Source organism: Sinocyclocheilus anshuiensis, unplaced genomic scaffold (assembly GCF_001515605.1).
Source record: "Sinocyclocheilus anshuiensis isolate Anshui unplaced genomic scaffold, SAMN03320099.WGS_v1.1 scaffold1391, whole genome shotgun sequence".
NCBI classification, from domain to species: domain Eukaryota; kingdom Metazoa; phylum Chordata; class Actinopteri; order Cypriniformes; family Cyprinidae; genus Sinocyclocheilus; species Sinocyclocheilus anshuiensis.
The window spans coordinates 341,197-365,547 of record NW_015540990.1 but is presented as its reverse complement, the minus strand read 5'-3'; the positions used below and the strand labels follow the sequence as shown (position 1 = coordinate 365,547).

General features: G+C 38.6%; 1 protein-coding gene across 1 annotated transcript in view; it reads left to right on the top strand.

Moving 5' to 3' along the window:
- The first annotated feature begins 4,279 nt into the window (after positions 1–4,279).
- LOC107690206 (protocadherin-9-like) overlaps positions 4,280–24,351 on the top strand; it is a 301,385-nt gene continuing 281,313 nt past the window's right edge. Inside the window, exons 1-3 of the mRNA XM_016488465.1 lie at positions 4,280–4,870; positions 5,354–5,989; positions 6,039–7,697. Of these exons, the coding sequence (XP_016343951.1) occupies positions 5,474–5,989; positions 6,039–7,697 (2,175 nt within the window). The 5' untranslated portion in view covers positions 4,280–4,870; positions 5,354–5,473. The remainder of the gene's footprint in view (positions 4,871–5,353; positions 5,990–6,038; positions 7,698–24,351) is intronic.

Sequence of the window (24,351 nt, the reverse complement as noted above, 5' to 3'; positions counted from 1 at the left end):
TATATATATATATATATATATATATATACTGTATATATGTGTGTGTGTGTGTGTGTGACAAGGAAAATGTTTGAGATTTGAGAGTTGCAGTGGAGAAGATCTTCAATATAATATATAATAATATAATAATTTTTACATATACATAAAGCTAACAAATGGCTTTTGGGGTTAATTGGACTACTTTTATGTTGATTTTTGCCATGGGCACTACTGAACCTTTCAACTGAACCCATCAAAATATCTTCTTGTATGCTACTGTACATGGAAGAAAGTAAGGCATACAGATTTTAAATGACATGACGGTGAGTAAATTAGAATTTTCATTTGGTGAACTATCCCTTTAACAGTTTTATCATTAAAACTTCACAGCTCTCATTAAGTCCCACAGACATGATTTTGTCAACTTCTCACTTTCTAGAAAACACAAGGAAACGACACACACCAGCCCCATTGTCGCAACACTAATGCCTTCCTGTAATGCTGTTTTCAAGAATGTAATCACATATTTACGATTGGAGGAATCAAATGTAACCATTTTTTTTTTAAATGACCAAAAAAACCCTTATCAGCTGAGCACCGATCTGAATATTGGAGAAGACGCATCCTTCTCAACGTCTACTGGGGTTAAGGCTCTCGCCAGATCTGACTTCCTTTAGATTCCATCACGCTCGGTTCAGTGAAATTTGGACGCCATCATTGTGTTTTGGATGCTGCTTTGTTGTCCCAGTAACCTTGTATCTGAGTTGTAATGAGACTGTGATGTAAAGTCATCACTTGGCAGTGCCACATGGGCCATTGGTGAACATTTATCACTCTCTGGCCTGCTCTGTCCAATCCTGCACCGGCCCAGATTGTGCCTAAAGATAGCAGGAGTGTCCGGAACCCCAGAGATCGGCTCTCTCTCGCCCTATCTATCCTCTTCACACACTCCCACAGACACACACACAGTGAGAGGTAGATAGGCCAGGCTGGCAGCCAGTATGTGGTGGAAGAGAACAGTCCAGAGAGCTGGACCGAACCATCATCTGGCCAGAGCCAAGCAGCCACAGCTACAGTCACCAGCGCACATGTGTGCATGTGCGAATGTTTATTTATGCATGTGCGAGACACGTTTTCTCAAATGCCTCCATATCCATGCTCTCTCAGAATGGCAGACGTGGCACCAAAATTAGCCGCCAACTGTAACACACGAGAACAAGATGAAACTCAAAGAAGATTTGCTTGCGAAATCACCCAGTTGCTTTTAAGTGCCGCTTAGATGTTTTACAGTTTATTGCAGTTAGGAGAGCTGCACTTCTATTTTGGTTATCTTTTTACAGTTCTGACTTTCAGTGACTGAAGCTTTCCTGTAAATGTACTTGGTTCGCAGAGCTTTGCTGCTTTGGGTCTTTTTGCAGAGTTCACAGAAAGCCTGCATTTAAATTCACCAGGTCTTGCGAATGGAATCATGAGATGTTTGAAGTGAAAAACCCTTAAATGTTGAAAACTGAGAGCACACTCCATTCAATTTATGTTGAATGTAAATTTCATTAGTAGACGTTTGCACTTGTTTCTTTGGCAGATACTGTATATGTTTACTGGATTGAAGCAAAATTTAGAGAAGTGTATAACAGTTATGGGTCCAACATTGACACGTAATTGTCTGTAAGAAAGGTATTTTCATTTAAGATGGAGGTACTGTGAAAGTTCAGGCCTATCTGGCATCTAGAGAGTCAACAAGGTGTTTTTATATTAGTTCTTGTGATACAAAAGCAACGTGGTCCTTTTTCGTTTGGTCTCTAAAGAACACTTGAACTAAATGCATTGAATCGTAAAGCTTCTGGGAAAAAGAAAGCTCAATCTCTTTAAGGAAGTGACTCACCTGTTCACAAAGGAACTGCTCAAATATGTCAATATCTTTCAATATGTGGCTTTCTCAGTTGACCTTAGGGCTTATCTGTAATCATAGAGGATTTCATGAAAGAATTACACTTTTAACAATGGATTGAATTCAGGACATGAGTTTATCTGTGGCTAAACTGGCTCGATAGAGGCAGGATGCTTTATCAATACATTTTATGTTTTGTCTTTCATAATTCATGGTCTCGCTGCTATAATAGAATTCCATCAATATGCAATTGAAAGGTTGTCAGGTCTGTGATAATCCTTTACTTAACCTATCAACAGTCCAGCATCATAGACATGAGTTTGTGTGCATTATTCATACAAGACAAAAAAGCAATGCAGAAAATAAAAAGGAAAATGTCGACTTGAAAATCAAAGCTCAGCTCTTACGGGACTCATAATTTATTGCAGTGGAAAAGCAAAACTTAATAGCTAATCTAATATCCATGGAAATCACCCCTCATACTCTCTGGCCTGACTGTGTTGCGTCACTGAATCTGAAAGGTCAACACAACCTGCATACACTGAATTAGTTTAATACAATATCAAGAAAATGAACAAGCCAGAGTCAGCCATTGAAGAATTGGAGTTTGTTTATATGAGAGTGTCAACTTGAAGTTAATTTTGAAATGTTCATAGTATCATACATATTGCTAAAACTTCATCAAACAAGAAGGAATGTTTTACCACAATGCAAATCCATTGCTACTACTCACCGGTGTTTGTGTTGTTGGTTTCCCTCCAAAATGATGTCACTTCCTGTAAGAAGATGTCACAAAGGAACTGGAAAGAACACAATGGAAAGTGATAACATTTTTTAAATGAAATGTTTCAATAAGAGAAAGGGAAAAACGTGCAACAAACATGTGGAGTATATACTATATATATATATATATATATATATAATTGTTATATTGTGATAAAATAAACTAATACACTAAAACCATTCTTATTAATAAATATATTCAATATATTTGATGGGAAAATGCTAATGTAGGCATACTATACAGTATGATGTACATATGTTTACTAACTGCCGTTATTCTTGAGTCACAGTTCTTGAGTTTGAGGAATGTTGAGGAATGATAGATTGGCCCAGGTTGTCAGCCAGCCAAAAATACCTTATTTACTCCTGTATCTCCCTTTTTTCCTTTTAATCTTTCCATCCCTTGATATGTCAGTGGAAGAAAAAGCTGATAATAATTTCCAAGAAACTGACTGGCTCTCACACACACACACACACACACACACACACACACACACACACACACACACACACCTGGAACCTCGACAAGAGTGTGGTCCCACTTTAGCTCAGTGTATGAGATGAGAGATGAGCGCATTCGTCTCGTGTTCGCCTCTAGATGGTGCTGTTCACCGCAACTCAACTAGGCACGCGCCGCTTTCCTGATGGTGTCCATCTCTCTTCAGACATCCAGTCTAATGAACCTTGAATAAAATAGATCAGATTTTAGATCGGGGCATATAGTTTTTATTAAACGTATTTAAACCTTATTACCCTTTCTAACAGAAAAAAAAAATAAAATTGCTACGTAATTACACAGCTGAATTTCACAATTGAATACCTTTTAATCGAGACGTATCTTCATATACTTTATAAACAGAATTTTGCTGTCAAAATCACATAGTCACTCAGTGACAGAGCATTAGCTATGGGAAGCATTTTGGTGATTATATTTTACAGTTTCAAACAGTTTGTGCCAACGTATGTTTACTGTTTGTTAATATACCAACCTACTCGAGCCTATAAAATCTGTTTAATGCTGTAAAATGTAACGTTACTGATGACACAAGTGGTACAATTAACTGCCACATGATGGTTTAAGTTAATTAAAACTAACTTTGTTGATACAATTCAAATATGTTTCCGTATTAAAGATCAGGCTATACACGATTAAACGGTGAAGCTAACATTCCTACCTACCTGACACAAGCATAGCTTTAAGTAGCCTATACACTTCTCATTTGCATCAGTCCAGCAGACTTGATCTGTTTTGAAACGCTTATTGGATGCCGCACTCTTTAATACTCCAAATAACTGTCGGTCACAAGTGACAACACATTTTCAGTTTGTGTTTGGGTTATTTGACACCAAAATGCTGTAAACAAATACATGAAATGATCTTATGCGTTAATGAGGTGAAATGGAACCGTACATCGACCCTCCTCATCCCGCAGCTCGCAGAGTCTTTCTGAGGCATTTCGCTCAGTCTCAGCAGCGCGCGTGAGTGACGTTAATTCTAACCAATCACATTATTCCCCCTCCCCTCACTGCGACGTTAATGAAGAGACGGACCAATCAGCAGCCGAGGGGGCGTTCCCCTGTGGGCATACTCAGAGTTAGTGCGAGAAATTCAGTCTGGGGAGGAGGAGAGAGCGAGGATAAGCATCCCAACACATCCCACCGTTTGGACTTTTTCTCATTCAGGTGTGCGCGGCGAATCACGCGCAAGACACCGGGACAGAAGCCGTGGATTTTCTTTCTGAATGAGGACTGAGAGGGGAATGATCCGATCGCATTTGATCTTTACTCTTTTTCGCTGATGGGATAGTTTATGTTGATATTTGAGCAGAACAGGTGCTATTCATAAGGGCTTCTCCGGTAATGCGGATTGACTGTACGGGACCGTTAACGCACGCGTGGATCACCTGATTCATCACCGACCACCGCATTCCGCGCATCCCCGACCGCACGCTGATCTCTGGGGGAAAGTTCATAAAGATTGTCTGATTGATTGCTGTTAAATCAACATTTCCCCCCAAAACCAGCTGTGCTTTGAATTTTATTTTTTTTTCCACGACTAAAATACTAAAGTATTCACTGACCTAGTCCTCAAAGCAGTGATCAATACGGATATCCTAATATTATACTTAAGTCAGATCATTTTTCTGACTGGTCGAACGGATTTGTCACTATGTGCGCGAATTGGTAACCTCCGTATGAGCGAGCTCACAGAGAACCGAGGTAAGAACGCATGCATACACCCAAACGGGTTTGCATGCAGCATTTATGTACTGTCTTGTTTAAAACACTGTCACTTCTCGTGCATATGCTATTTAATCGCAATAAAATAGTAATGACATTAAATCCCAAATGCATGATGTGTAACTTTGAAGGAGATGACATTAGAGACATTTTATGTGAAATGTCTTGAAAGATGATGCTGAGTGCTTGACTGGCTGCATTATTTTATCTAGAGCCTCTCTGTGTATGCACAGGGAAATGATTACAGTGAAAAGCAGGCTGTAGTGGTGGTTAGAATGCATTTGAGAATTCTAACTAGAATGCATTGCCACCTTTATTAAGCATTACTATAAATCAGACTATAAACACTTATTGCTTGATTTTTAATTACGTTGATTTGGATGGACCATTTGTTGGTTCGTTGTCTTGAGTGTTGAGTATTATGGAATTCATTGTAACATATTATAATGTTGTGTGTTGTAGGGTCGTGTTTGGCTGCACTTTATCTACAAATGTAAGGCTCTGTGAAACCTTGGCTCTGACAACACCATATGGAGACAACTGTTTGAATTAAAGCAGTGGGAACACGCGTTAACTGCTGTCATGGATTTAAGGGATTTTTTCTTGTTGGCAACATTAGTTGCTTGTTTCTGGTTAGATCCCACCATAGCCCAAGAGCTAATTTACCCTATTCGAGAAGAGCTACAGGAGAATGTTCTTATTGGAAACATACCAAAGGACTTGAACATCTCCCATATGAACTCCGGGGTTACCAGTAATCTGGTTTACCGACTTGTGTCGAAAGCAGGTGACACCCCGCTACTTAGAGTGATGAGCAATACAGGAGAAATCTTTACCACCTCCAACCGTATCGACAGGGAGAAACTCTGTCCCGGCCCCTCTTTTGAAGACAGCGAGTGCTCGTTTGAAATTGAGGTGGTCATTTTGCCCAATGACTACTTCAGATTAATCAAAATTAAAATCATTGTCAAAGACACCAACGACAATGCCCCCATGTTTCCCTCGCCTGTGATCAACATTTCAATTCCGGAAAACACACTCATCAACAGCCGCTTTGCCATTCCCTCTGCCACCGATCCAGATACCGGACCCAACAGCGTACACAAATATTCTGAACCAGACTGCCCTGGTTAGAGTACGGCTGGAGGATGAGAATGACAATCCACCAATTTTCACCCAGCCTGTCATTGAGCTGGCTCTCATGGAGAACAACCAACGTGACATGTTCCTGACAACCATCAGCGCCACAGATGAGGACAGCGGACGGAATGCAGAGATTGTCTACCAGCTTGGACCCAACGCATCATTCTTTGATCTTGACCGCAAAACAGGAGTGCTAACCGCATCCAGGGTGTTTGATAGGGAGGAACAAGAGCGATTCCTCTTTACGGTCACCGCTAGGGACAATGGCACCAGAGCTCTGCAGAGTCAAGCTGCAGTCATAGTGACCATACTGGACGAGAACGACAATACCCCTAAATTTACACACAACCACTTTCAGTTCTTTGTGTCAGAGAACCTGCCTAAATATAGTACAGTTGGAGTAATCACAGTCACAGATGCAGATGCTGGTGAGAACGCTGTGGTGAGACTCTCGATCCTTAACGATAATGAGAACTTCATCCTTGACCCAGATTCTGGAGTCATAAAGTCCAACGTTTCCTTTGACCGAGAGCAACAAAGCTCCTACACCTTTGACGTCAGAGCTGTGGACAACGGAAGCCCCCCATGTTCATCAGCTGCCAAGGTGACCATCAATGTCATTGATGTCAACGATAACCCCCCCATCGTCATCTACCCGCCATCAAACACCTCTTTCAAGCTAGTGCCACTGTCTGCGATTCCAGGATCGGTTGTGGCCGAGGTGTTTGCAGTGGATGGCGATACGGGTATGAATGCAGAACTCAAGTATACTATTGTGAGTGGTAACGGAAGAAGTCTTTTCAGAATTGACCCTGTAACGGGAAACATCACGTTAGAGGAGAAACCCACAGTTGCAGACACTGGCCTTCATAGGCTAGTGGTCAACATCAGTGACCTCGGCTATCCAAAGTCCCTGCACACTCTTGTCCTTGTTTTCCTGTACGTAAATGACACGGTTGGAAATTCCTCATACATACATGACCTCATCCGTCGGACAATGGAAACGCCACTGGATAGGAACATCGGCGAGAGCAGTGAGACTTATCAGAATGTTGACAACCTCAAAACCATAATTGCCATCGTGACAGGCGCTATGGTAGTGATCGTGGTCATCTTCATAACAGTTCTGGTGCGCTGCCGACACGCCTCACAGTTCAAGGCGGCCCAGAGAAAGAAGCAGGGTGCCGAGTGGATGTCCCCCAACCAGGAGAACAAGCAAAACAAGAAGAAGAAGCGCAAAAAGAGGAAGTCGCCAAAGAGCTCCCTCTTGAACTTTGTAACCATCGAGGAGAACAAACCCGACGACTCTGCCCACGAACCCATAAACGGAACCATCAGTCTCCCAGCTGAGCTCGAGGAGCCCGGGATTGGACGCTTTGATTGGAATGCCACCCCCACTACCACCTTCAAACCCAGCAGCCCAGACTTGGCCCGGCACTACAAGTCCGCTTCACCCCAGTCGGCCTTCCACCTCAAAGCTGACACTCCGGTGTCTGTGAAAAAGCATCATGTGATACAGGAGCTGCCACTGGACAATACCTTTGTTGGGGGCTGTGACACGCTTTCCAAACGTTCCTCCACCAGCTCCGATCACTTCAGTGCCTCAGAATGCAGTTCACAAGGAGGCTTCAAGTCAAAGGGGGCACCTTTGCACACCAGACAGGTAAAAGAACACTTTTACTGGTCTATAAGTACTGCTTATAACTGCCCTGCTCAGTACTGAAGTGCCTGTGGTAGCTAACTTGCTCTGAGTGATACATCTGTGATGCACTATGTAGAATGTAGAATTCAAAAAGCCCCCCGTAGATGTTCTCCTATAATGACCAAAAAAGTCGTAAATATTCTGTGTTTTATATGAAACTAGCAGACCCAGGCGAATTACTATTGTCATCATCTTACCACATGCATTTCTGTGTTTTTCTTTTTTAATTTATAAACCTCTACTTGAAACAAGTGCTGGATAAGCAGTTGGTTTAAAGGGTGAGATTCGAAACGAATCCAACTTCTCTTATGAATCCCACAAGGATAGATTCAGTTTAATTTCACTGCTCTGTTATGGTTCAAAGATGCAATGTTCTGAGAGTTTGTGAAAGAAACATTTTTTTCTCGCCTGTCTACTTCGATCACCATTTTCTCATTTCGACATCCAAACTCTTTTGTGGAAGAAATTAATTTGACTCTAGGCATTATCAAACAAATCATCACTTGTATGAGTAACCACACAAATTCAATCTTGTTCTTATTTTTTTGCATTTGTTAATTAGCATTCTCTATGATACCAGTTTCTTAATTAATCTTGGACTGCAGTTAATCTACTAATAGAGAAAATGTGTGCACACAACATTAAACATTATCTCCTGGTTCATTAAATCCAATGGTATCCAAATACTAAACCAATAAACTGTCTCAGATATTTAGTATAGAACAGAATTCCCTTTCGGTAGCTGTGCATATTTCTCAAAGACAATTCTACTGTATGAAGCGAAATCACAAAAGCGAGTTGCCAAGCACAGCATCTCGTAGTATGAAACCCAGATGATGAGAGAGAGTTGAGGGAGGGAGGGAGGAAGGGGAATATTACCTTTAGGTGGCACTGTTGTTCTGTATGGCATATTCTGGCTATGGGCCAACATGCAGTGTGTGTGTGTGTCTGTAATGCATGGGGAAGAAGTGGGGGGCAGTTACTCGTTCTCTCTCTGTCGCTCTCTCTCATTTACTCTCTCTCTCTATATCTCACTCACTTTTTGTCTCTCTCTGTCTCCTTGCCTTTCCCTTGCCCTTTTGTCTTCGTGTGTGTTTGTGTGCGTGTGCTTTTGTGTGTATGGAAGCATCTCTCTCAGTAAACAGCTCATATCTAATGATGGACTGAATACACAACAGATTGGTAATGGCTGTTAGAGATTTATAAGATAAGGTCTGACCATTGGAGAACAAACACATAAACACTTGTTTACTTAGCTATCTAAATAAGGACTTCTGTTTTAATTCTGTTGTAATTATGATACTAATTATTACTACAGACTAACTGTTTTTTTTTTTTAGTTGTTTATTCATGGATGCTTTTTCCCCAATTGAATATATATAATTGTGTGCTTTTATTTAGTTGTGTTTATTTAAAATCAAAATACAAATATTTTTTTACCTTATTTATGAGTTATGAATTATTTTTTAGTTCACTTACATTTTTTTTTTCAACTTCTGGGGACAATTACCGCCCAAATTATAGCAAAGTAGACCAACACACTCACAAACATAAATGTTTAGATACTATATTTAAATATATATGTATTTAAACTATATTTGGATACTGTCTCTAACTGAGGTCCAACTATATGCTTTTATTTTTTTTTTATATGTTAGGGTCAATTATACTGTAATTACTGCAGACTAAGCCTGTCGCCATAGAAGAAAACATTAGCATTTTTAAAATAAAAATAATCATTGTTTTCTTTGTATGAATTGCTTTTCCAATTAAGGACACCCAATGAAAAGTTTTGTCAGATTTAGTTCACTTCAGGGGATAATTTTGCATGAGTGTGATGAAGCATTTCAAAAGGTTTTTCAATGAGATTTTGGATATGCAAAGCAATTCATTGCATTCTCTTTCCTTCTTCCTGTCTAAGGTTTGCATTGTAGGGAGAAAGAAAGGAGTACACCAATGTAGAACGACAGATTACATAATGAACTGCAATCCAGGCCAAGAGAGCGGCCTCTGCAGCTACTGTCCTATTGGGAACCATGCTGTCGTGCTGTACATGCCTTAACGAATGACTCAGTGACCCAAAACAATAGCCGCCACTGTAAGCGAAGAGACAGATGCCTGTCAACGCTGTAGATGGATTGTACGACACTGTGAAATGTGGTGTTCGCTCAGTCCAGAGGGGTCTGTGTTTGAACAGGGGTTGCCCTTTGTGTCTCAGTTTCGATCCTTTAAAGGCCATTGACTGTGCGTTTCCTCTCTAAAGCTCATAGATACTGGGGCAGCCTCCATGCAGAGCTAGTTAGCACAGCTAGAGGCACATCAGTGGAAAGCTTATTATGGCACCCAAAACCTCTTCTGACAGCCATAGGGTAATTAACACTTGGCCTTTCTGTTCACCAACTGAACTGAAGCAGTGCAAAACAACAATCAGCACATGCAAACTTGCCTGATAGTCAAGGGTGCAGCAAACATTACCATTTTCAGTCTGCTTCTCCGCAGTGCAATGAAAAAAAATGTAGGTGGCTGTGTAAAACTACAGCTTTAAAGGGATAGCTCACCCCAAAATTAAATTCTGTCATCATTTACTCACCCTCATGTCATTCCTTTATGCATTTATTCTTCTGTGGAACACAAAAGGAGAAAAGTCTACAGGGTCCAGTGTCTTTTTTTGCATCCCAACATTTTTCAAAACGTTGTCTTTTATGCACCACAGAAGAAAGGACGTCATACAGGTTTGGAATGACATGGGGCTGAGTAAATGAGGACAGAAGTTTCATTTTGGGGAGAGCTGGCCCTTGTAAGCAGAAGCGTTGGTTGCATGAGCGATTCATTGTGTGTTAATGCATTTATCCAAAGCAAGCTTACATTGCATTCTACGCTTACAATTCTTCAGTTCATGCATTCACTTGAAATTAAACTCATGACCTTGCTAGTGCCATGCTCTACTCTTTAAACCATAGAAACTTATCAAGTCACATAATTACTAGTCATGAGGCAAAATTATTTATAAGTGCAATAATATGTCCTCTCGACTTTCCAATTGTTTCGACGCTGCATCTGATAATAAAATATATTGTAACATTTCCACCGTGCATCCAGGAATCAATGTGTATCATTCCTTGCCCATTTCTCTGTCACTTAACTATGCTTTTGAGAGGGAAATTCAATATACAACAGATACAAATCACTCACCTTCCAAAGAAGGTGGAAGCATTCATTCTCGTTGATGAACAGCCTTTATTGCAAAATAATCAGAGTAGGCCATTTATTTCTCATTTGTAGTTTTTTTATTGCATGGGGCAAACACACACGCACACATCACGGTTCAATAGCTTCTCAGGATGGAGGCACATTAAAAAGTCTATTACGAAGTGCATGAAACATTTAGGTTATTGATTAAGCGTGCATGCATAGTGTGCAAGACTCCGCTCTGTGGGAAAACTCCTCAACAAGCCTGATTAATAAACTCAGTTGGAGAAATTAAACTGGGAAGTGACTGCTCATAGCAAACAGAACTCATGCAAGCATTTAGAAGAGCATTTGCGCTTCATGCTGGAGAGTCTCTGCTCATACTCATACCTGCTCAGATTTCACATCAAGAATTTCACTTATATCATGTCTATCAGATTCAGATTTATTATCAGATCTTTGTCCATGAATATAGATTCTTATAGAGAGCCTCATTCATATGTATCCGAGCCCTGAGAGGAGCCTAACAGCTCTACCGGTGAGTGCTAGCAATAATGACTTGCAATTATTCCGAAGTGATGCGGTTATTCCGTTTGGATTAGGAAGCAATCAGACCCAAGAGATTCCGCTGGACTGTTTTTAGAGACCAAATGATTGTCTCTCATGCACTATTTTCTCTGTTGCCGAGCTTTCCTCTAATCTGGCAAAGCAGAGCGCAGTCAGGTCTTTCCCACTGCCACATAATAGAAGGAATCTGTACGCATCGCCTTTCCTGAGAGTCTCAATGAGCTAAGAAAAAACCAAAATGAAACAAAAGTGTCTGGTTGCTGACTTGAATTGCAACATTGAATCTTAAGAGATTACACATGCATCAGGCTCGCGCTCCGCCATATGTGAGCTAGACAAAGGGCTTACTAAGTTACTAGCGAGGGCACAGAGTGAACAATATGTGGAATGAAGAGATGTGTGTGTGTGTGTACAAGCCTCTCTCGAGTGGCTTTATGCTTCAATGAATGGACATCCTAATGCAAACAGTAGAGACTCGGGACGGTACGTGGGAAGGCGGTAATAGACTCTGCATTGTGATGGTGAAGGGCCAGGAGGGAGTAGTTCTTTCTCCACAGGTTCATTTGCCACATTAATAAGGGATTAGCATGGACGGGGCTCCCAGGATCAGGGCCTGAAGTTTGAGAAGATTAATGGACTGTGACATTATTGCACCTGAGGGGGATGTCTGTTGCGATATCTGGTGCGTTGAGCTGATGGAGGGGCTCCGTTGGGCCAGAGAAAGAGATTTAGTCGGGGTTCAACACTTGCGGCTGCTCGCTGCCTCTTATTGTCTTGCATAAAGAGTCTCTGCAATTCATTATTACGCATTGTTGGGCTCCTCTTTGACTGGTTTACGGGAGCCTAGATTAAATATTATGTAAATTGCGTTGGACTGGTGCAGTGTTCTGTTATTAAATAAACGTTTTGTCATCATTTACTCACCCTTGTGTCACTCCAAACCTGTATACCTTTTTGTAGAACACAATAGAATATACTTTGAAAAATGCTTCAGCATTTTTTAGTCCACACAATGAAAGTCAGTGGGATCCAGAGTTCTTTTGGACCCAAGTGACTTTCATTTCATGAAAAATAAAAGAAAGAAAATCATGCAGGTTAAGTGAGTAAATGATGACAGAATGTTCATTTTGGGGTGAAGTATCCCTTTTAAAACCAATTGTGGATGAAAAAGATGAACAAGAGATGCATTTTCTCATTTTTCCGCCTTCAATGCATCAATTTTACACAATACACTGGCACCACGGAGTAATCTAACATTCAGCTGAACCCCAAGGTTGGGTTTGTCCCAAATGTACACATTGGAAACCAAAGATTCTTGTCTTTGGAAGGTTCCTAATTCTCCAAATCCATTCAAGCCTCTCTCAATTCAAGGGTCAGTCCCGCAGTTTCAGCCCAAATGGCAGTGGCTTACAATTCTGAAATTTACACGGCTGTCCGTTTCTCTTACGTAATCCAGTCTACCTCAAGTGCAGTTTGTCAAATCCCCGGTGGGAGCAAGCAGGCTTATCTTTCAAACAGACCGTTGATTGTGCACGTTCTGGACCCAACGCTGAGGTGAAAACTTCCCCGTTTTGCCCCTGTGAGGCTCAGCTTCTGAAGTTTAAGTTGAACTCACTCGGTATAAAGTACTTTACAGTTATAGCCCTTGTTGGGGCCAAACTGTCAAACTGCTTTTGATAGGGTACTGACGGAAGACAGGAGAGGCGGTGCAAGAATGGAACATTGCCTCAGGATGCCCATTGCAAAGCCTGTTAAACTCCTAAATATAGAGAACAAACTAAGTTTGAGGTAGGGTTGAAGGCACCCCACTTGGGTGCTAGCAGAACTTTTTAGCTAGCTCAAGACTTTTATATTGTACATTCACACAGATGTTCAGAAGGTGTTGCTAGTAGAACTTCAAGCAAGACCTCCCTCTCCTGCATGGACATAATACAGAAATGCTTCTGTTATGCTAGAGTTTTATTTATTCATTAACCAAACTAGCACAGACCATTGGCAAATTACCAGGATGTTTAATATTTTCAGATTTGTTGTTGACTTTTTTTCCCCTCATTTTCATGGTCATCACACAATTACACTCACGACTGTAGAGTAAATGTGATTTAAATAAACTTCAGTGGCTTCAAAAATTATTTGGACATTCATTCCACACTTGAAAAGGCATTGAAATTTCCTTTTACAAAATATTAAATAAGCACCTGCAATGATACAAATAATGCTAGACCTTTTTCTTACTCATTTCTTACCCATGTTTGCAAAGACCTTTAACCTTAGTGGATGTGTGAAGAACTTCCCCTCAATTTCAAGCAGTGCGACCACAGGTAAAACACGAATGTGAAACACTAATGTTTCACAACCAGAAAGTGTCTACATACTCCACAAAATCTAAAATAAATGCCACTTGGTTTGACATTTTAGACATTTCAAGCAAGGTTTGAGTGTCCAAATACGTTTCAGGACCATGAACTTATACCAAGTAAGTTTCGGTCTGGATGTTTTAAAAATGTTTTTGTTTTATTTTTGAAGTCGAAAGGAGAGAAAGAGATAAAGTATTCAAAAGATGTGTTTAGCTGTTGTTTCCTCTGCCAGCTCATTTGCTGAAGTCACAAGCAAAAGTCAGCACCATTCATCATAATTTCATTTCATAAAGCAAACTGATTGATAAGAGATGGCTCCCGGATCCACTCTGTGATCTCTGACAGGCTTATATACGAGAACACTCTGTCTTTCACTCCTTCTGATTTTTAGTTCCATATTTGTATTTCCTTAGTTCATTCTCATACACATATTAACATTGACTGATTATTGGCATTGCATGATTCCTAATTATATATAACAATGAATATAAACAAATTATTAAACCCTATCATGATAACACCAGAAGTCTCCCTGTTTATTTCATCTTACGGTACCTACATGCTGCAATTTTGAATGCATTTGGGTAATGACTCACACAATATGAAATGGCTAAAGTAGATACGGTGGAAGAAAATGTTTCTTGACTAGTTTGTGATGTTCTGGACACTTTTTCATTTTTGTACACACTGTTTCAAATGCTCACCTGAGGTACAGTAGGGGTTCATCTAATGTGCACCAATTCATCTCAACATTTTTGGGATAGAAGACAGAAGCCCCACGTGAGCACCACTGTGCACTCTTAACAATAAAGGTTCCGATTTGAACCACAAAGGGTTTTAGATCCCGATGCCATAGAACGAGTTTCTCAAAGAAAACCATCCATGTAGTGCTGCTTTAAAAAACCCAGAAACAGTTACTTTGATCTGAAGAACCTGTAAGGTAACATCAAGAACATTTCTAATCTCCAAAGAGCAATAGAACCAACTCAAGAACCCCTGAAGGGGGAAGAACCACTGAAGAACCTTTATTTTTGAGAGAGTACTGTGACCATCCCTAAATGCTGTTTCTTTGACACAGTGACATCATGACACAACGAGGGCCTTAGTGCCTTTCCAAAGGTTGAAGGAGTCATCCAGTCAGATCACAGCACCTCCCCTTTCTTCAGATTAATAGCTTTGATTACCATAATCTGTAGTGAACTTCTCCTGTTCCACCCCTCCACTGCACCCGCCGTAATTTATAATGTACATAAAAAATGTTTTATGTAAATTGACCTCCTGGTAATCTTGCTTAATGTGCTGTGTTATTCTATAATGGACTGTTATGATTTTGTTTCTGCATATTTTTTCTTTCGCTGTTATAATGTACTTCCCCACTGCAATCTGTATGCAGCTCAAGTAATCCTTGATGACTATTAATATTATGATTTTGTTTTGGTTTTCTGCTGAGCATTGTTTGAACAGTGATATTTTATCTTTTTAATTTCATAATAAATGTTGAAAAGTGATTTTTTTCCCTTTCTGGCTTTTAGTCCACTGCTTTTGACACTGTGAAACTTTGCACTTTGAGCTCTAATCAGGTTTTACTGCAGATAAAAGCACATGTCATTATTCAGTCAATGTAATGTTTTCATCATGCAGATCTAAGGTTTATCATAAATTTAAATAGTGTGCATCATACTAAGCATGCACACTGTTAAAATCACATCTGCACTGTGATTGAAGTTAACGTATAAAGCACAGCTTGCTTAAAACTTGTTGACATACTGTAGCTCAAAGTAGGACTACGTCTATTAAAAGAAAACAAGAAAACACTGAGTATGCATATTTATTAGTGTGAAGCTTCATGCAAGTTTTGATGCACTTGATTGAAAGTTGAAAAATGAATGCAAACTAGTGACAAACACAACTGAATTGATCTGATAAAGGGATTTTGCACTAGTAATACGTGAGCATTTTGCATAGATTTAATTACAAATCAGTAAGTGCATTTAAACTTAAGGTCTACTGAACTGCAAATTTAAGGATATAAAGATCTGAAGTGATGTATCACTTTGAAAGCCGGTATAGCATAGAAAAACTCATATTACAAATATGTTGCCTCTAGCTTTATAACAGCAGGATTGTGAACTGTTTAAAATGTGTCTGTGAGATACGAAAGGACAGAAGATACCCTGAAGCTTTTTACTAGGTTTGAAATTTCAAGGATTTAAGATACTGAAAAAAATTGTTACAAAATTTGATGACAATAAGAGATAAAAAAAAAAAAAAAGTATTAATAGAGTAAAATGGAACGAGGCTGGACTCATGCTTTGGTTTGTAGACATATACATTCCTGCAATTGACAGAAACGTTTACAGTGCTCACATTCAAGCTACACATTTGTTCATGCATTCCCTGGGAATTGAATCCATGACCTTAGCCGTTAGCGCCACGCTTTACTGTTTTATACACTGCAGGCCTTTATATCAGAATGAATGAACACAAATTTCTATATTGACACTTTTCCTACTGAAATGGCTTCATGAACCATGATTTGCTACTTGCTGTTTTATTGCTAGTTGCTTGCAGGTGGTATTATGGGGGCCATTCTAGTACTTGACAGATTTTTATTGGACAAACATTTCCATGTCTCTCAACAGTTCAACAGTATTTTGGTCCATTTTTCTGCAATAGTAATATTGTACATTTTGTCATTTTTATTTTGTAATATTTTAAGAGAGAGAGAAAGAGAGAGAAAACCCTACAACTATACAAGATGCAATAAAATAAGAGCCAGACTACATTAAATATGGGTTAATTTGCTACGCCTTGCAGATAAATTGTTTTCACCTACCATAATGTATTTTGTGTGGTGAAATATTGCTTAAAGTAAGAAACACTAAGAAACAAAAATATATATTTTTTTTATACTCAGACAGCTATTGTCTATATAGCTATTGCAATCCTTTTGCATATTGTTGGGTTTATCCAGCTCATAATAACATTAATACATTTTAATGCTTGATTTTAAGAACTTTTTTTTGTGCTTGATGTCCAAAATGGATCAGGTCCATTGAAGTTCAGCTTCATCATGATGACCTCGAAGCTAAAAGACATGGACTAAAAGTAGGTTTGGATACCAAGAACGGATTCGTAAAAAAAAAATAGGAGAAGAATGATGTTTAGTTCCATTGCTCTGATTTGCAAAAAAAAAATATATATATATTCTAACGAGTTGGTTCTTTTTTGTGATTCAAAAACGTACAGTGGAAACAGTGAAGTCTAATTCTCGAATGAATGATTCAAATGAGTCGATTCTTTTAGTGAGTTAAAAACATACAACACAAACAGCTAAATGAGATCAATTATGTCCTGTTTTTTTTTTTGTAATGAATCAGCAGTATACAGTGCAAACAGTGAAGTCTGATTCCTAAATCAATGAATCTAATAAATTGATCTGAGAGATATACAGCACAATTAGGGTGGCCCGATTCCTGAATGAAAGACTCTACTGAGTCAGTACTTTTTAGTGAATCAAAAACATATAGAGGCTTAAATCAGTGTAGTTACTGACTGGTTGTTCAAATGACAATGTGTAGTTAAAGATTTACATGATGAGTTCTGCTTACATTTGACAGTCTGGTAAAATAAAAGCAATCAGTCTAGAATGTACAGCTATAAAACAGGGACAGCAGTAAACTGTATATAATTTGTGAATTGCATTATAACTTTATATATATATATATATATATATATATACATACATATATATATAAAGAATGATGCTCAGTTCCGTTAATAGTTTTTAGAAGTGCATTCTCTCCCCGCGACGGACCGAACACCATACTCGTGTATATGACAGAGATTCCTGCATTACTTGACAGTATAAGAATAAAAACAGCAGTAAGCAATGTATATAGTTTTTAAATTGCATTAAAAAAACATACAAATAGGCATATTTAGTGTGTCAAGAAGGTGCTTACCAATGAGATTAGTTGTAATACAACATCAACAGTTGACTGCACATACCTATAAAGACATTTCTACCTTTCTGCCTAAGCTTTCCCTCTATGGCCCCTTTAATTTGATAGGTTTACACTCCACAACAGGAGTAAATCTCTTTAATAATATAAGAACCAAAACAGATTAGAGTTGAATATGGTCTGATGCTTCATAGCAGTTGTTTGGTTGAGAGCTGAGCCTGAGTCTAAGCGCTGCATAAACACATGCTGAGTGAACGGATGTATTTCAAAGTGCCGAGCAAACACATCCACGGCTTAAACTCTTTTTTTAATCCCTTCATTTTTTGGAGCGTGGCCTCCGTTGGCGTGCTGATGACTTGATGAGCTTGCGCTGGGGTTGAATACCGAGAGATAAATAAATACACAAACAAATCTTTGAAGGCTAGGGTTAGGGTAATCCCATCAGTGCTGTCTTGTATGGTGGACAGCAGAATCCGGTATTTCCGGTAAGCGCTACAAACATCCTGTTCTGACATTATATATAGGCTATATAAATATAATGTGGAGAGGTATAAAGATTAAGAGCAGGATTGGTTCAGGACTAGTTCATTGGTCTGCGTGGGGCTCCGGGGCTCAATTGTTCCAGCTGTTGCTTTGACAAGCAGCTGAGGGAGGAAAACAAATTATTATGATAGTGTCAGCGTTAGGTAAACCAGCTGGGATATAAACTCACATTAGCGACGTCCCCGAGGCATTCAAATGGTGTCATGACTTCCACATGTGCACTGCAGAAAATGCAAATTTAAAAAAATGATGCTATTTTTCAATTGTTATTAAAATTGTGGACACTTTATCCGTTGCATCGTATCATGCTGTCTTTTCCAACATCATTTGGCATTAGCTTAGGTTTTTAAAATGCCATGTCAAGCTGCAAAATATTTTTAAACAAAATGGTTTGAGATTTACGAATTTACTTTTTTTTTTTCCCGGCCCACTTTATATTAAGCGTCTTTAACTACTATGTACCTACATTTAAATTAATCATTTAATACCATTTACTTATTATGTACATACATGTTTTTACATTGTACTTCTATTTAAAAAATACATTATTATATCTGTAATTAATTTCTGTAGTTACATCTGTAGTTACACTATCAACACTATCCCTACACCTTAACCTAATTAGTTCTCCAAACCTGGCCATAACCGTAACCATATCCCACCTTGATAGCAGCAAAAGTGATCTGGGTTGCATTTTATTTTACAGTATGTGCACTTACCTGTACTTACAGTGTACTTACCTAAAATACTGGATAATATAAGGTAACTACATTAGTTTAGGGTTAGGTTTAGGGGTAGGTTCAGGGTTAGTACCTCGTTATTACACAGTTATTGTAGTTACAATAACAAGTACATAGTATGTACATGCAGAACATGACTGTAAAATAAATAAATAAATAAAAAGTGCTACCATGACATGCAATACAACATTTACACAGTAAGTAAATCATACCAAGCAATTCATTATTTTTAATGTAAGTACACGGTAGGTAAAGACACCGTAATATAAAGTGGGACCCGATTTTCTGTTAGAAATTGCTAATAGATATCACAATAAAATTGTACAAGAAAATGGCAAGTAATATGTTGAATTAAACATGACATTTTGAAGCAGAAAAACTAAAATAAATATTGTTTAACATGCTCCAATAATCTTCAAAAAATCTTTTTTTTTTTTACACTGCAGCCTATAAAAACATGTCCAGTGCAAATGCAAGTTGCCATCCCAATTGAAACCAATTGGACCACAAGGAACTACCCAAAATGCCAATTTGGCACATTTGCACACAGTAGTTACCAGACAGACTGTCTGTGTCTCAAATCGCCCCTTATTTAGTGCTCTATTTGAGGGGACTGCCATTTGAAGTGGTGTCCGAAGCCATGGTAGACGTTATAAAATGTCCACATATTCAATACACCTTAATAATAACTGTACAATGGATGTTAGTAGTGGTATAATTATGTACACTAGTGAATACCCATGTACTGTGAGCGTCACGTCAAAATTAATCCTACACAGCACTTTCGGCGCCTTTTTTTTTTAAAACTCACTCGTTTTCATTCACTCATTCAGAGGACTATATTTGTAATGTAGGGAATAGTGAAGGAGGGTATAGAGGGTGATCTGAGATACAGCCACTGCGTTTCTATAGCTCAAACAGTAGAGCTTGTTACTAGCAATTTGAAGGTCATGGGTTCGATTCCAAGGGAACAATTAAAAAAGAAAAAACATATATACTTTATATGTAATGCATGCTGCTTTGGATAAATGTACAGTAAATGGTCTTAAATCAGTGTGAAATACTTTGATATTGTAAATATCAATGCTCATTCGCTAATACACAGTACAGTGGCCCCAAAAGGAAACTTTTTTTTTGGGAAACAAGTTAATTGCATTAGAAAATAATGTAGTGGCATCTGCAAATAAGCAAGTACTTTTACCAACTGGTGAAATCACAGTGATTTTTAGTGAGTATACTGTATGTTTGGGATGTGTCTGAAACTTTGAAACTAAGTTACTTTGCTGCCCAGTTAGTCGATAACTGTATGAAGGTACCTCTTCAGAAACAGTGATATCGTGTGTATATACAGTATACAATATAGACATTTCCCATGGACACATGTCCAGAGTTACTACAGTTGTAATTCCACTAATGTTTGACAATCAGAAATCATGTTTTGCTTGAAGAGCGTGCTTATTTCTGTGTTTCTTAAAATGATTATGCCACTTGGTTTGACGTTTATCTAATGCAATTACATCCATTCATTTCAAATTGTGGCTGACTAGTCTAAATGCTGTTTTGGGGCCACCATCTTGTGTTCAAGCAAACCATTAGAGCAAGAAAGAGTGCGAAAGAGAAACATTGCTGTGCTAAAGGCGAAGAAATGCACTCAGCATCCAGAGACTACATTTTCAAGACATAAAATCACCTCTTCAGACTGACTTTGCAGTCTGTGATTTTTACGATGGCAGGCGTGGTATTAGTCGTTCCAATCTCTTGCTTTGTCTTGGCCCAGGCATATCGATGTTCGTAAGGCGCAGTAAAAATGACAATAAAATTCAATCTCAACTTTCAGTCTCAATCTCTTTTTATTGCACCTCATTGACAAGTCTCACGACTGTGCCGGGAGAGGTAATGCACTGAAGTGGCCTACAAACTCTGCCAGCGTGGCGAAAATAACCCGGCTGATTGCCGGGACTCTTGATTGCATGGAGCTGGACGGTAGGCAAAAGCTGCGGACCGTGATGTTGATTTACTTCCTGAAGGGACACGGATGACGGAACAGGTGCTGGAGTGTAAATATACATGTAGATCACCTTTTGATTGTAATGACACAGTGGGTGCCAAAAGCTCCAGGCCAGCCGTTTTTCTTTTTTTCCCCATTTGCTGATTATCTGAGCCACTGTTTACTGAATGCCTGGCATCTGGAAGTTCATTTCCTGCACTTAAGAAGAGCCACCATGCTATGTCCATTTTGGCCTGCCTCAATTGTAAAATCAAACACTAATTCTAGTTTTCATGGGTGCACCCTTCATGTGATGTATCATCAACTATGAGTACTGTGTGCTTTTAAAACATACTTTTCACACTCTCATCATGGTTTATTTAACTTCCCCACCAACAATATCCAACTGCACACATCACAAGTGAATTCTGTTTTACGTCATTTTTGCCACATATCAAAGCACCATTCATTATGTAGTAGAAATGATGGATGGAATTACATTTTTAAAATTGTTGGTATGATATTTAAAGTTTCTTTGTCTTGGTAAAAATAAAATGTAATGCTAATAAAAAAAAAATATATATATATATATATACAACATAATTTGACAGAATAATAGCTTGAAACGTTCTGTTCTTTTTTCGTTATTTTCCTCACGTCTTACTAAACAAGTCTCCTTACTAAACAAGCACAATAACTTCAGAAAAAATCAGTTTTTATACAAACATTTTCGGTTGTAGCAATGTCAGTTGTTGGAAATGGCAGACTACTTTGTCTTGCTAAGGCTAATTTAATTACTAGCATTTCGTGTATCCTAAATACTCACGATTAAATACTATTTTCACTATTTGACAACATTTACATTAAGCAAATATTTTCATCCAAAGTAATTCAAGGCATAGATTTTTTTATCAGTTAAAGGGATAGTTCACCCAAAATTTAAAATTCTGTCATTATTTATTAAGTCAACTGTTTGGCTACCAACAAATCTTCAAAATATATTCTTTTTCATTCAATAGTTGAAACAAATTCATACAGGTTTGGAACGACTTGAGTATGAATAAATGATGACAGAATTATGCATTTCAGGGTGAACTATCTCTTTAATGCATTCACTAGGAATTGAACCAACAACCTTGATGTTGTTTACACCATGCTCTGTTTGAGCTACATTAACACCTCAGTTTTTTTGTTTACTGTACATCGCTTCTCATACAATATGTCAGTGGTTCCCAACCCTGGTCCTGGAGGCACCCCAACGCTGCACGTTTTGCATGTCTCCTTTCTCTGACACACCAAATTCAGGTCTTGAAGTCTCTACTAATGAGCTGATGACCTGCATCAGGTGTGTTTGATTAAGGAGACATGCAAAACGCGCAGTGTTGGGGTGCCTCCAGGACCAGGGTTGGGACCCACTGCAATATGTAATCTCATGCTGTTCATATATGCTATTCACTGACACTATTGCCTCCTAGATAAACAAGTGCACTTTTTATATAACTTTTTTTTAGCGAGAATTGTTGGTTGAACTGACATCAAAACTGAGGGACACTGATAATTTAAGGTATAAAATGTATACTCATAACTTTAATACAATAAATATTGAACTTATATATGTTATTTCATTCTTTGTACTCACATATTACTATAAATAGATTAAAAAAAATAGTTTTAATAAAAACCAGCCCCTTGGAACATAAAATGCCCCCATTGATCAAGCAACACTCATAAACTGTTGTTGGAAAAATGTAACAGGAAAGCCATTCAAAACAGCTTGAAAGGAAATCACATAAATTCAGCTTCAAAAGAGGTTATTGAAGAGTTGAAAGCTACGTGTGCCTGTGTGACGACGAATGTTTTGTTGTCGAATCCGTTCGATGTATGGATTGTGGATGAGTATTGAGTCAGGGCTTTATCCAGGCGATGGAACCTTGGTGCTCTTGTCGGGATTCGCAGTGTTTGCTTGAACAATGTGAGAACTCATAAGAGCTACGATCAATCTGTCAGCGAATAAGCTGTCACGGAGGTGCTGCACCGAGGGATATTTAACGCAAACATAAAACAAGCCGTGTCTGTTGTTTTTATCGTCAAGGGAATATGAAATAGCAGGGTTTTTAAAAGCAGACGCGGACACGTGCCTGGCTGCTTTATGAGTGTGTACTTCTCTGACCACCACGTGAACTTTGCTTTGCAGGAAAATAATAATATGCGTGGAAATGTCATTCAGGCAAGTGACGAGTCAGATCTTATCGCAGCTCCATTATATGCAAAGGTGTAAAACATTTGGCTTCCTTATTTAGATGATGCGATTCCATCCAGGCGAAGAGCTGAAATAGCAAAGGAGGGTAAAATTGTTTTCCCACTATCTCTCCACAAACATAGACAGCAGCACCTGTCTCCCCCCGCCGTAAAGCTGATAATGCTCCTGATAAAGTACATGGACACCTGGATTTATTTCCTCTGCTATCACTCGCTTTATTTATTTATTTATTTCCGTGTCCTTTCGTATACAACCCCTACGTGCGTCTCGATTTCACCTCACCATCTGCACGCGGCTGCACTCAGTGATTCCTAAGCCAAAAATACCAGTAATGCCGTAGTTTCTCATTTCTTTCAATTTTTTTCTTTGGCTTTTTAACACACTAATGTGCTGGAAAGATGGCAGCACACTATGGTTAATACTGTTCCCGTTAAGTCATGCGCTCATAGTAAAGATAAGGGCTGCACTACTGGTCACACTTTTCCTGTATTCAGGCGCACTAATTTGGTTGCTTGGCAGTAGTAGTGGTGACAGAATCTGCAGCTTTCTTTGTAATAAAGATTCCATACCTTGTATTGGGGTGGGCGGTATGACCAATTTCATATACCACGGTAGCATATATCACAATATACATAGTTGTTTTTCCTAGAAATACAGCAACTACGGCTGATACAGGGTGAATTCAGGCTAATTGGGACATTTTTCCCCCAGTCATCTCAATGGCAAAATGTGTTCCAATTTACCTGAATTCACAGTATTAAACAACCAACTGTTAATATCTATTTTTTTCTATTCAAGTGAATCAAGTTTACTAAAGGAAAATTATTTATGAAAATATATACTTGATAATAATTTTATTTTCTTTGCATATATCAAAATGGCTTCATAAAACATTACAATGCTGCATTTCATCTATTCAGGTCGTGAATTGATATAAAATATCATTATATATTTGATATTATATATTTATAACGCTTAACATTAATTTTTTGTATTTTTATAATTAA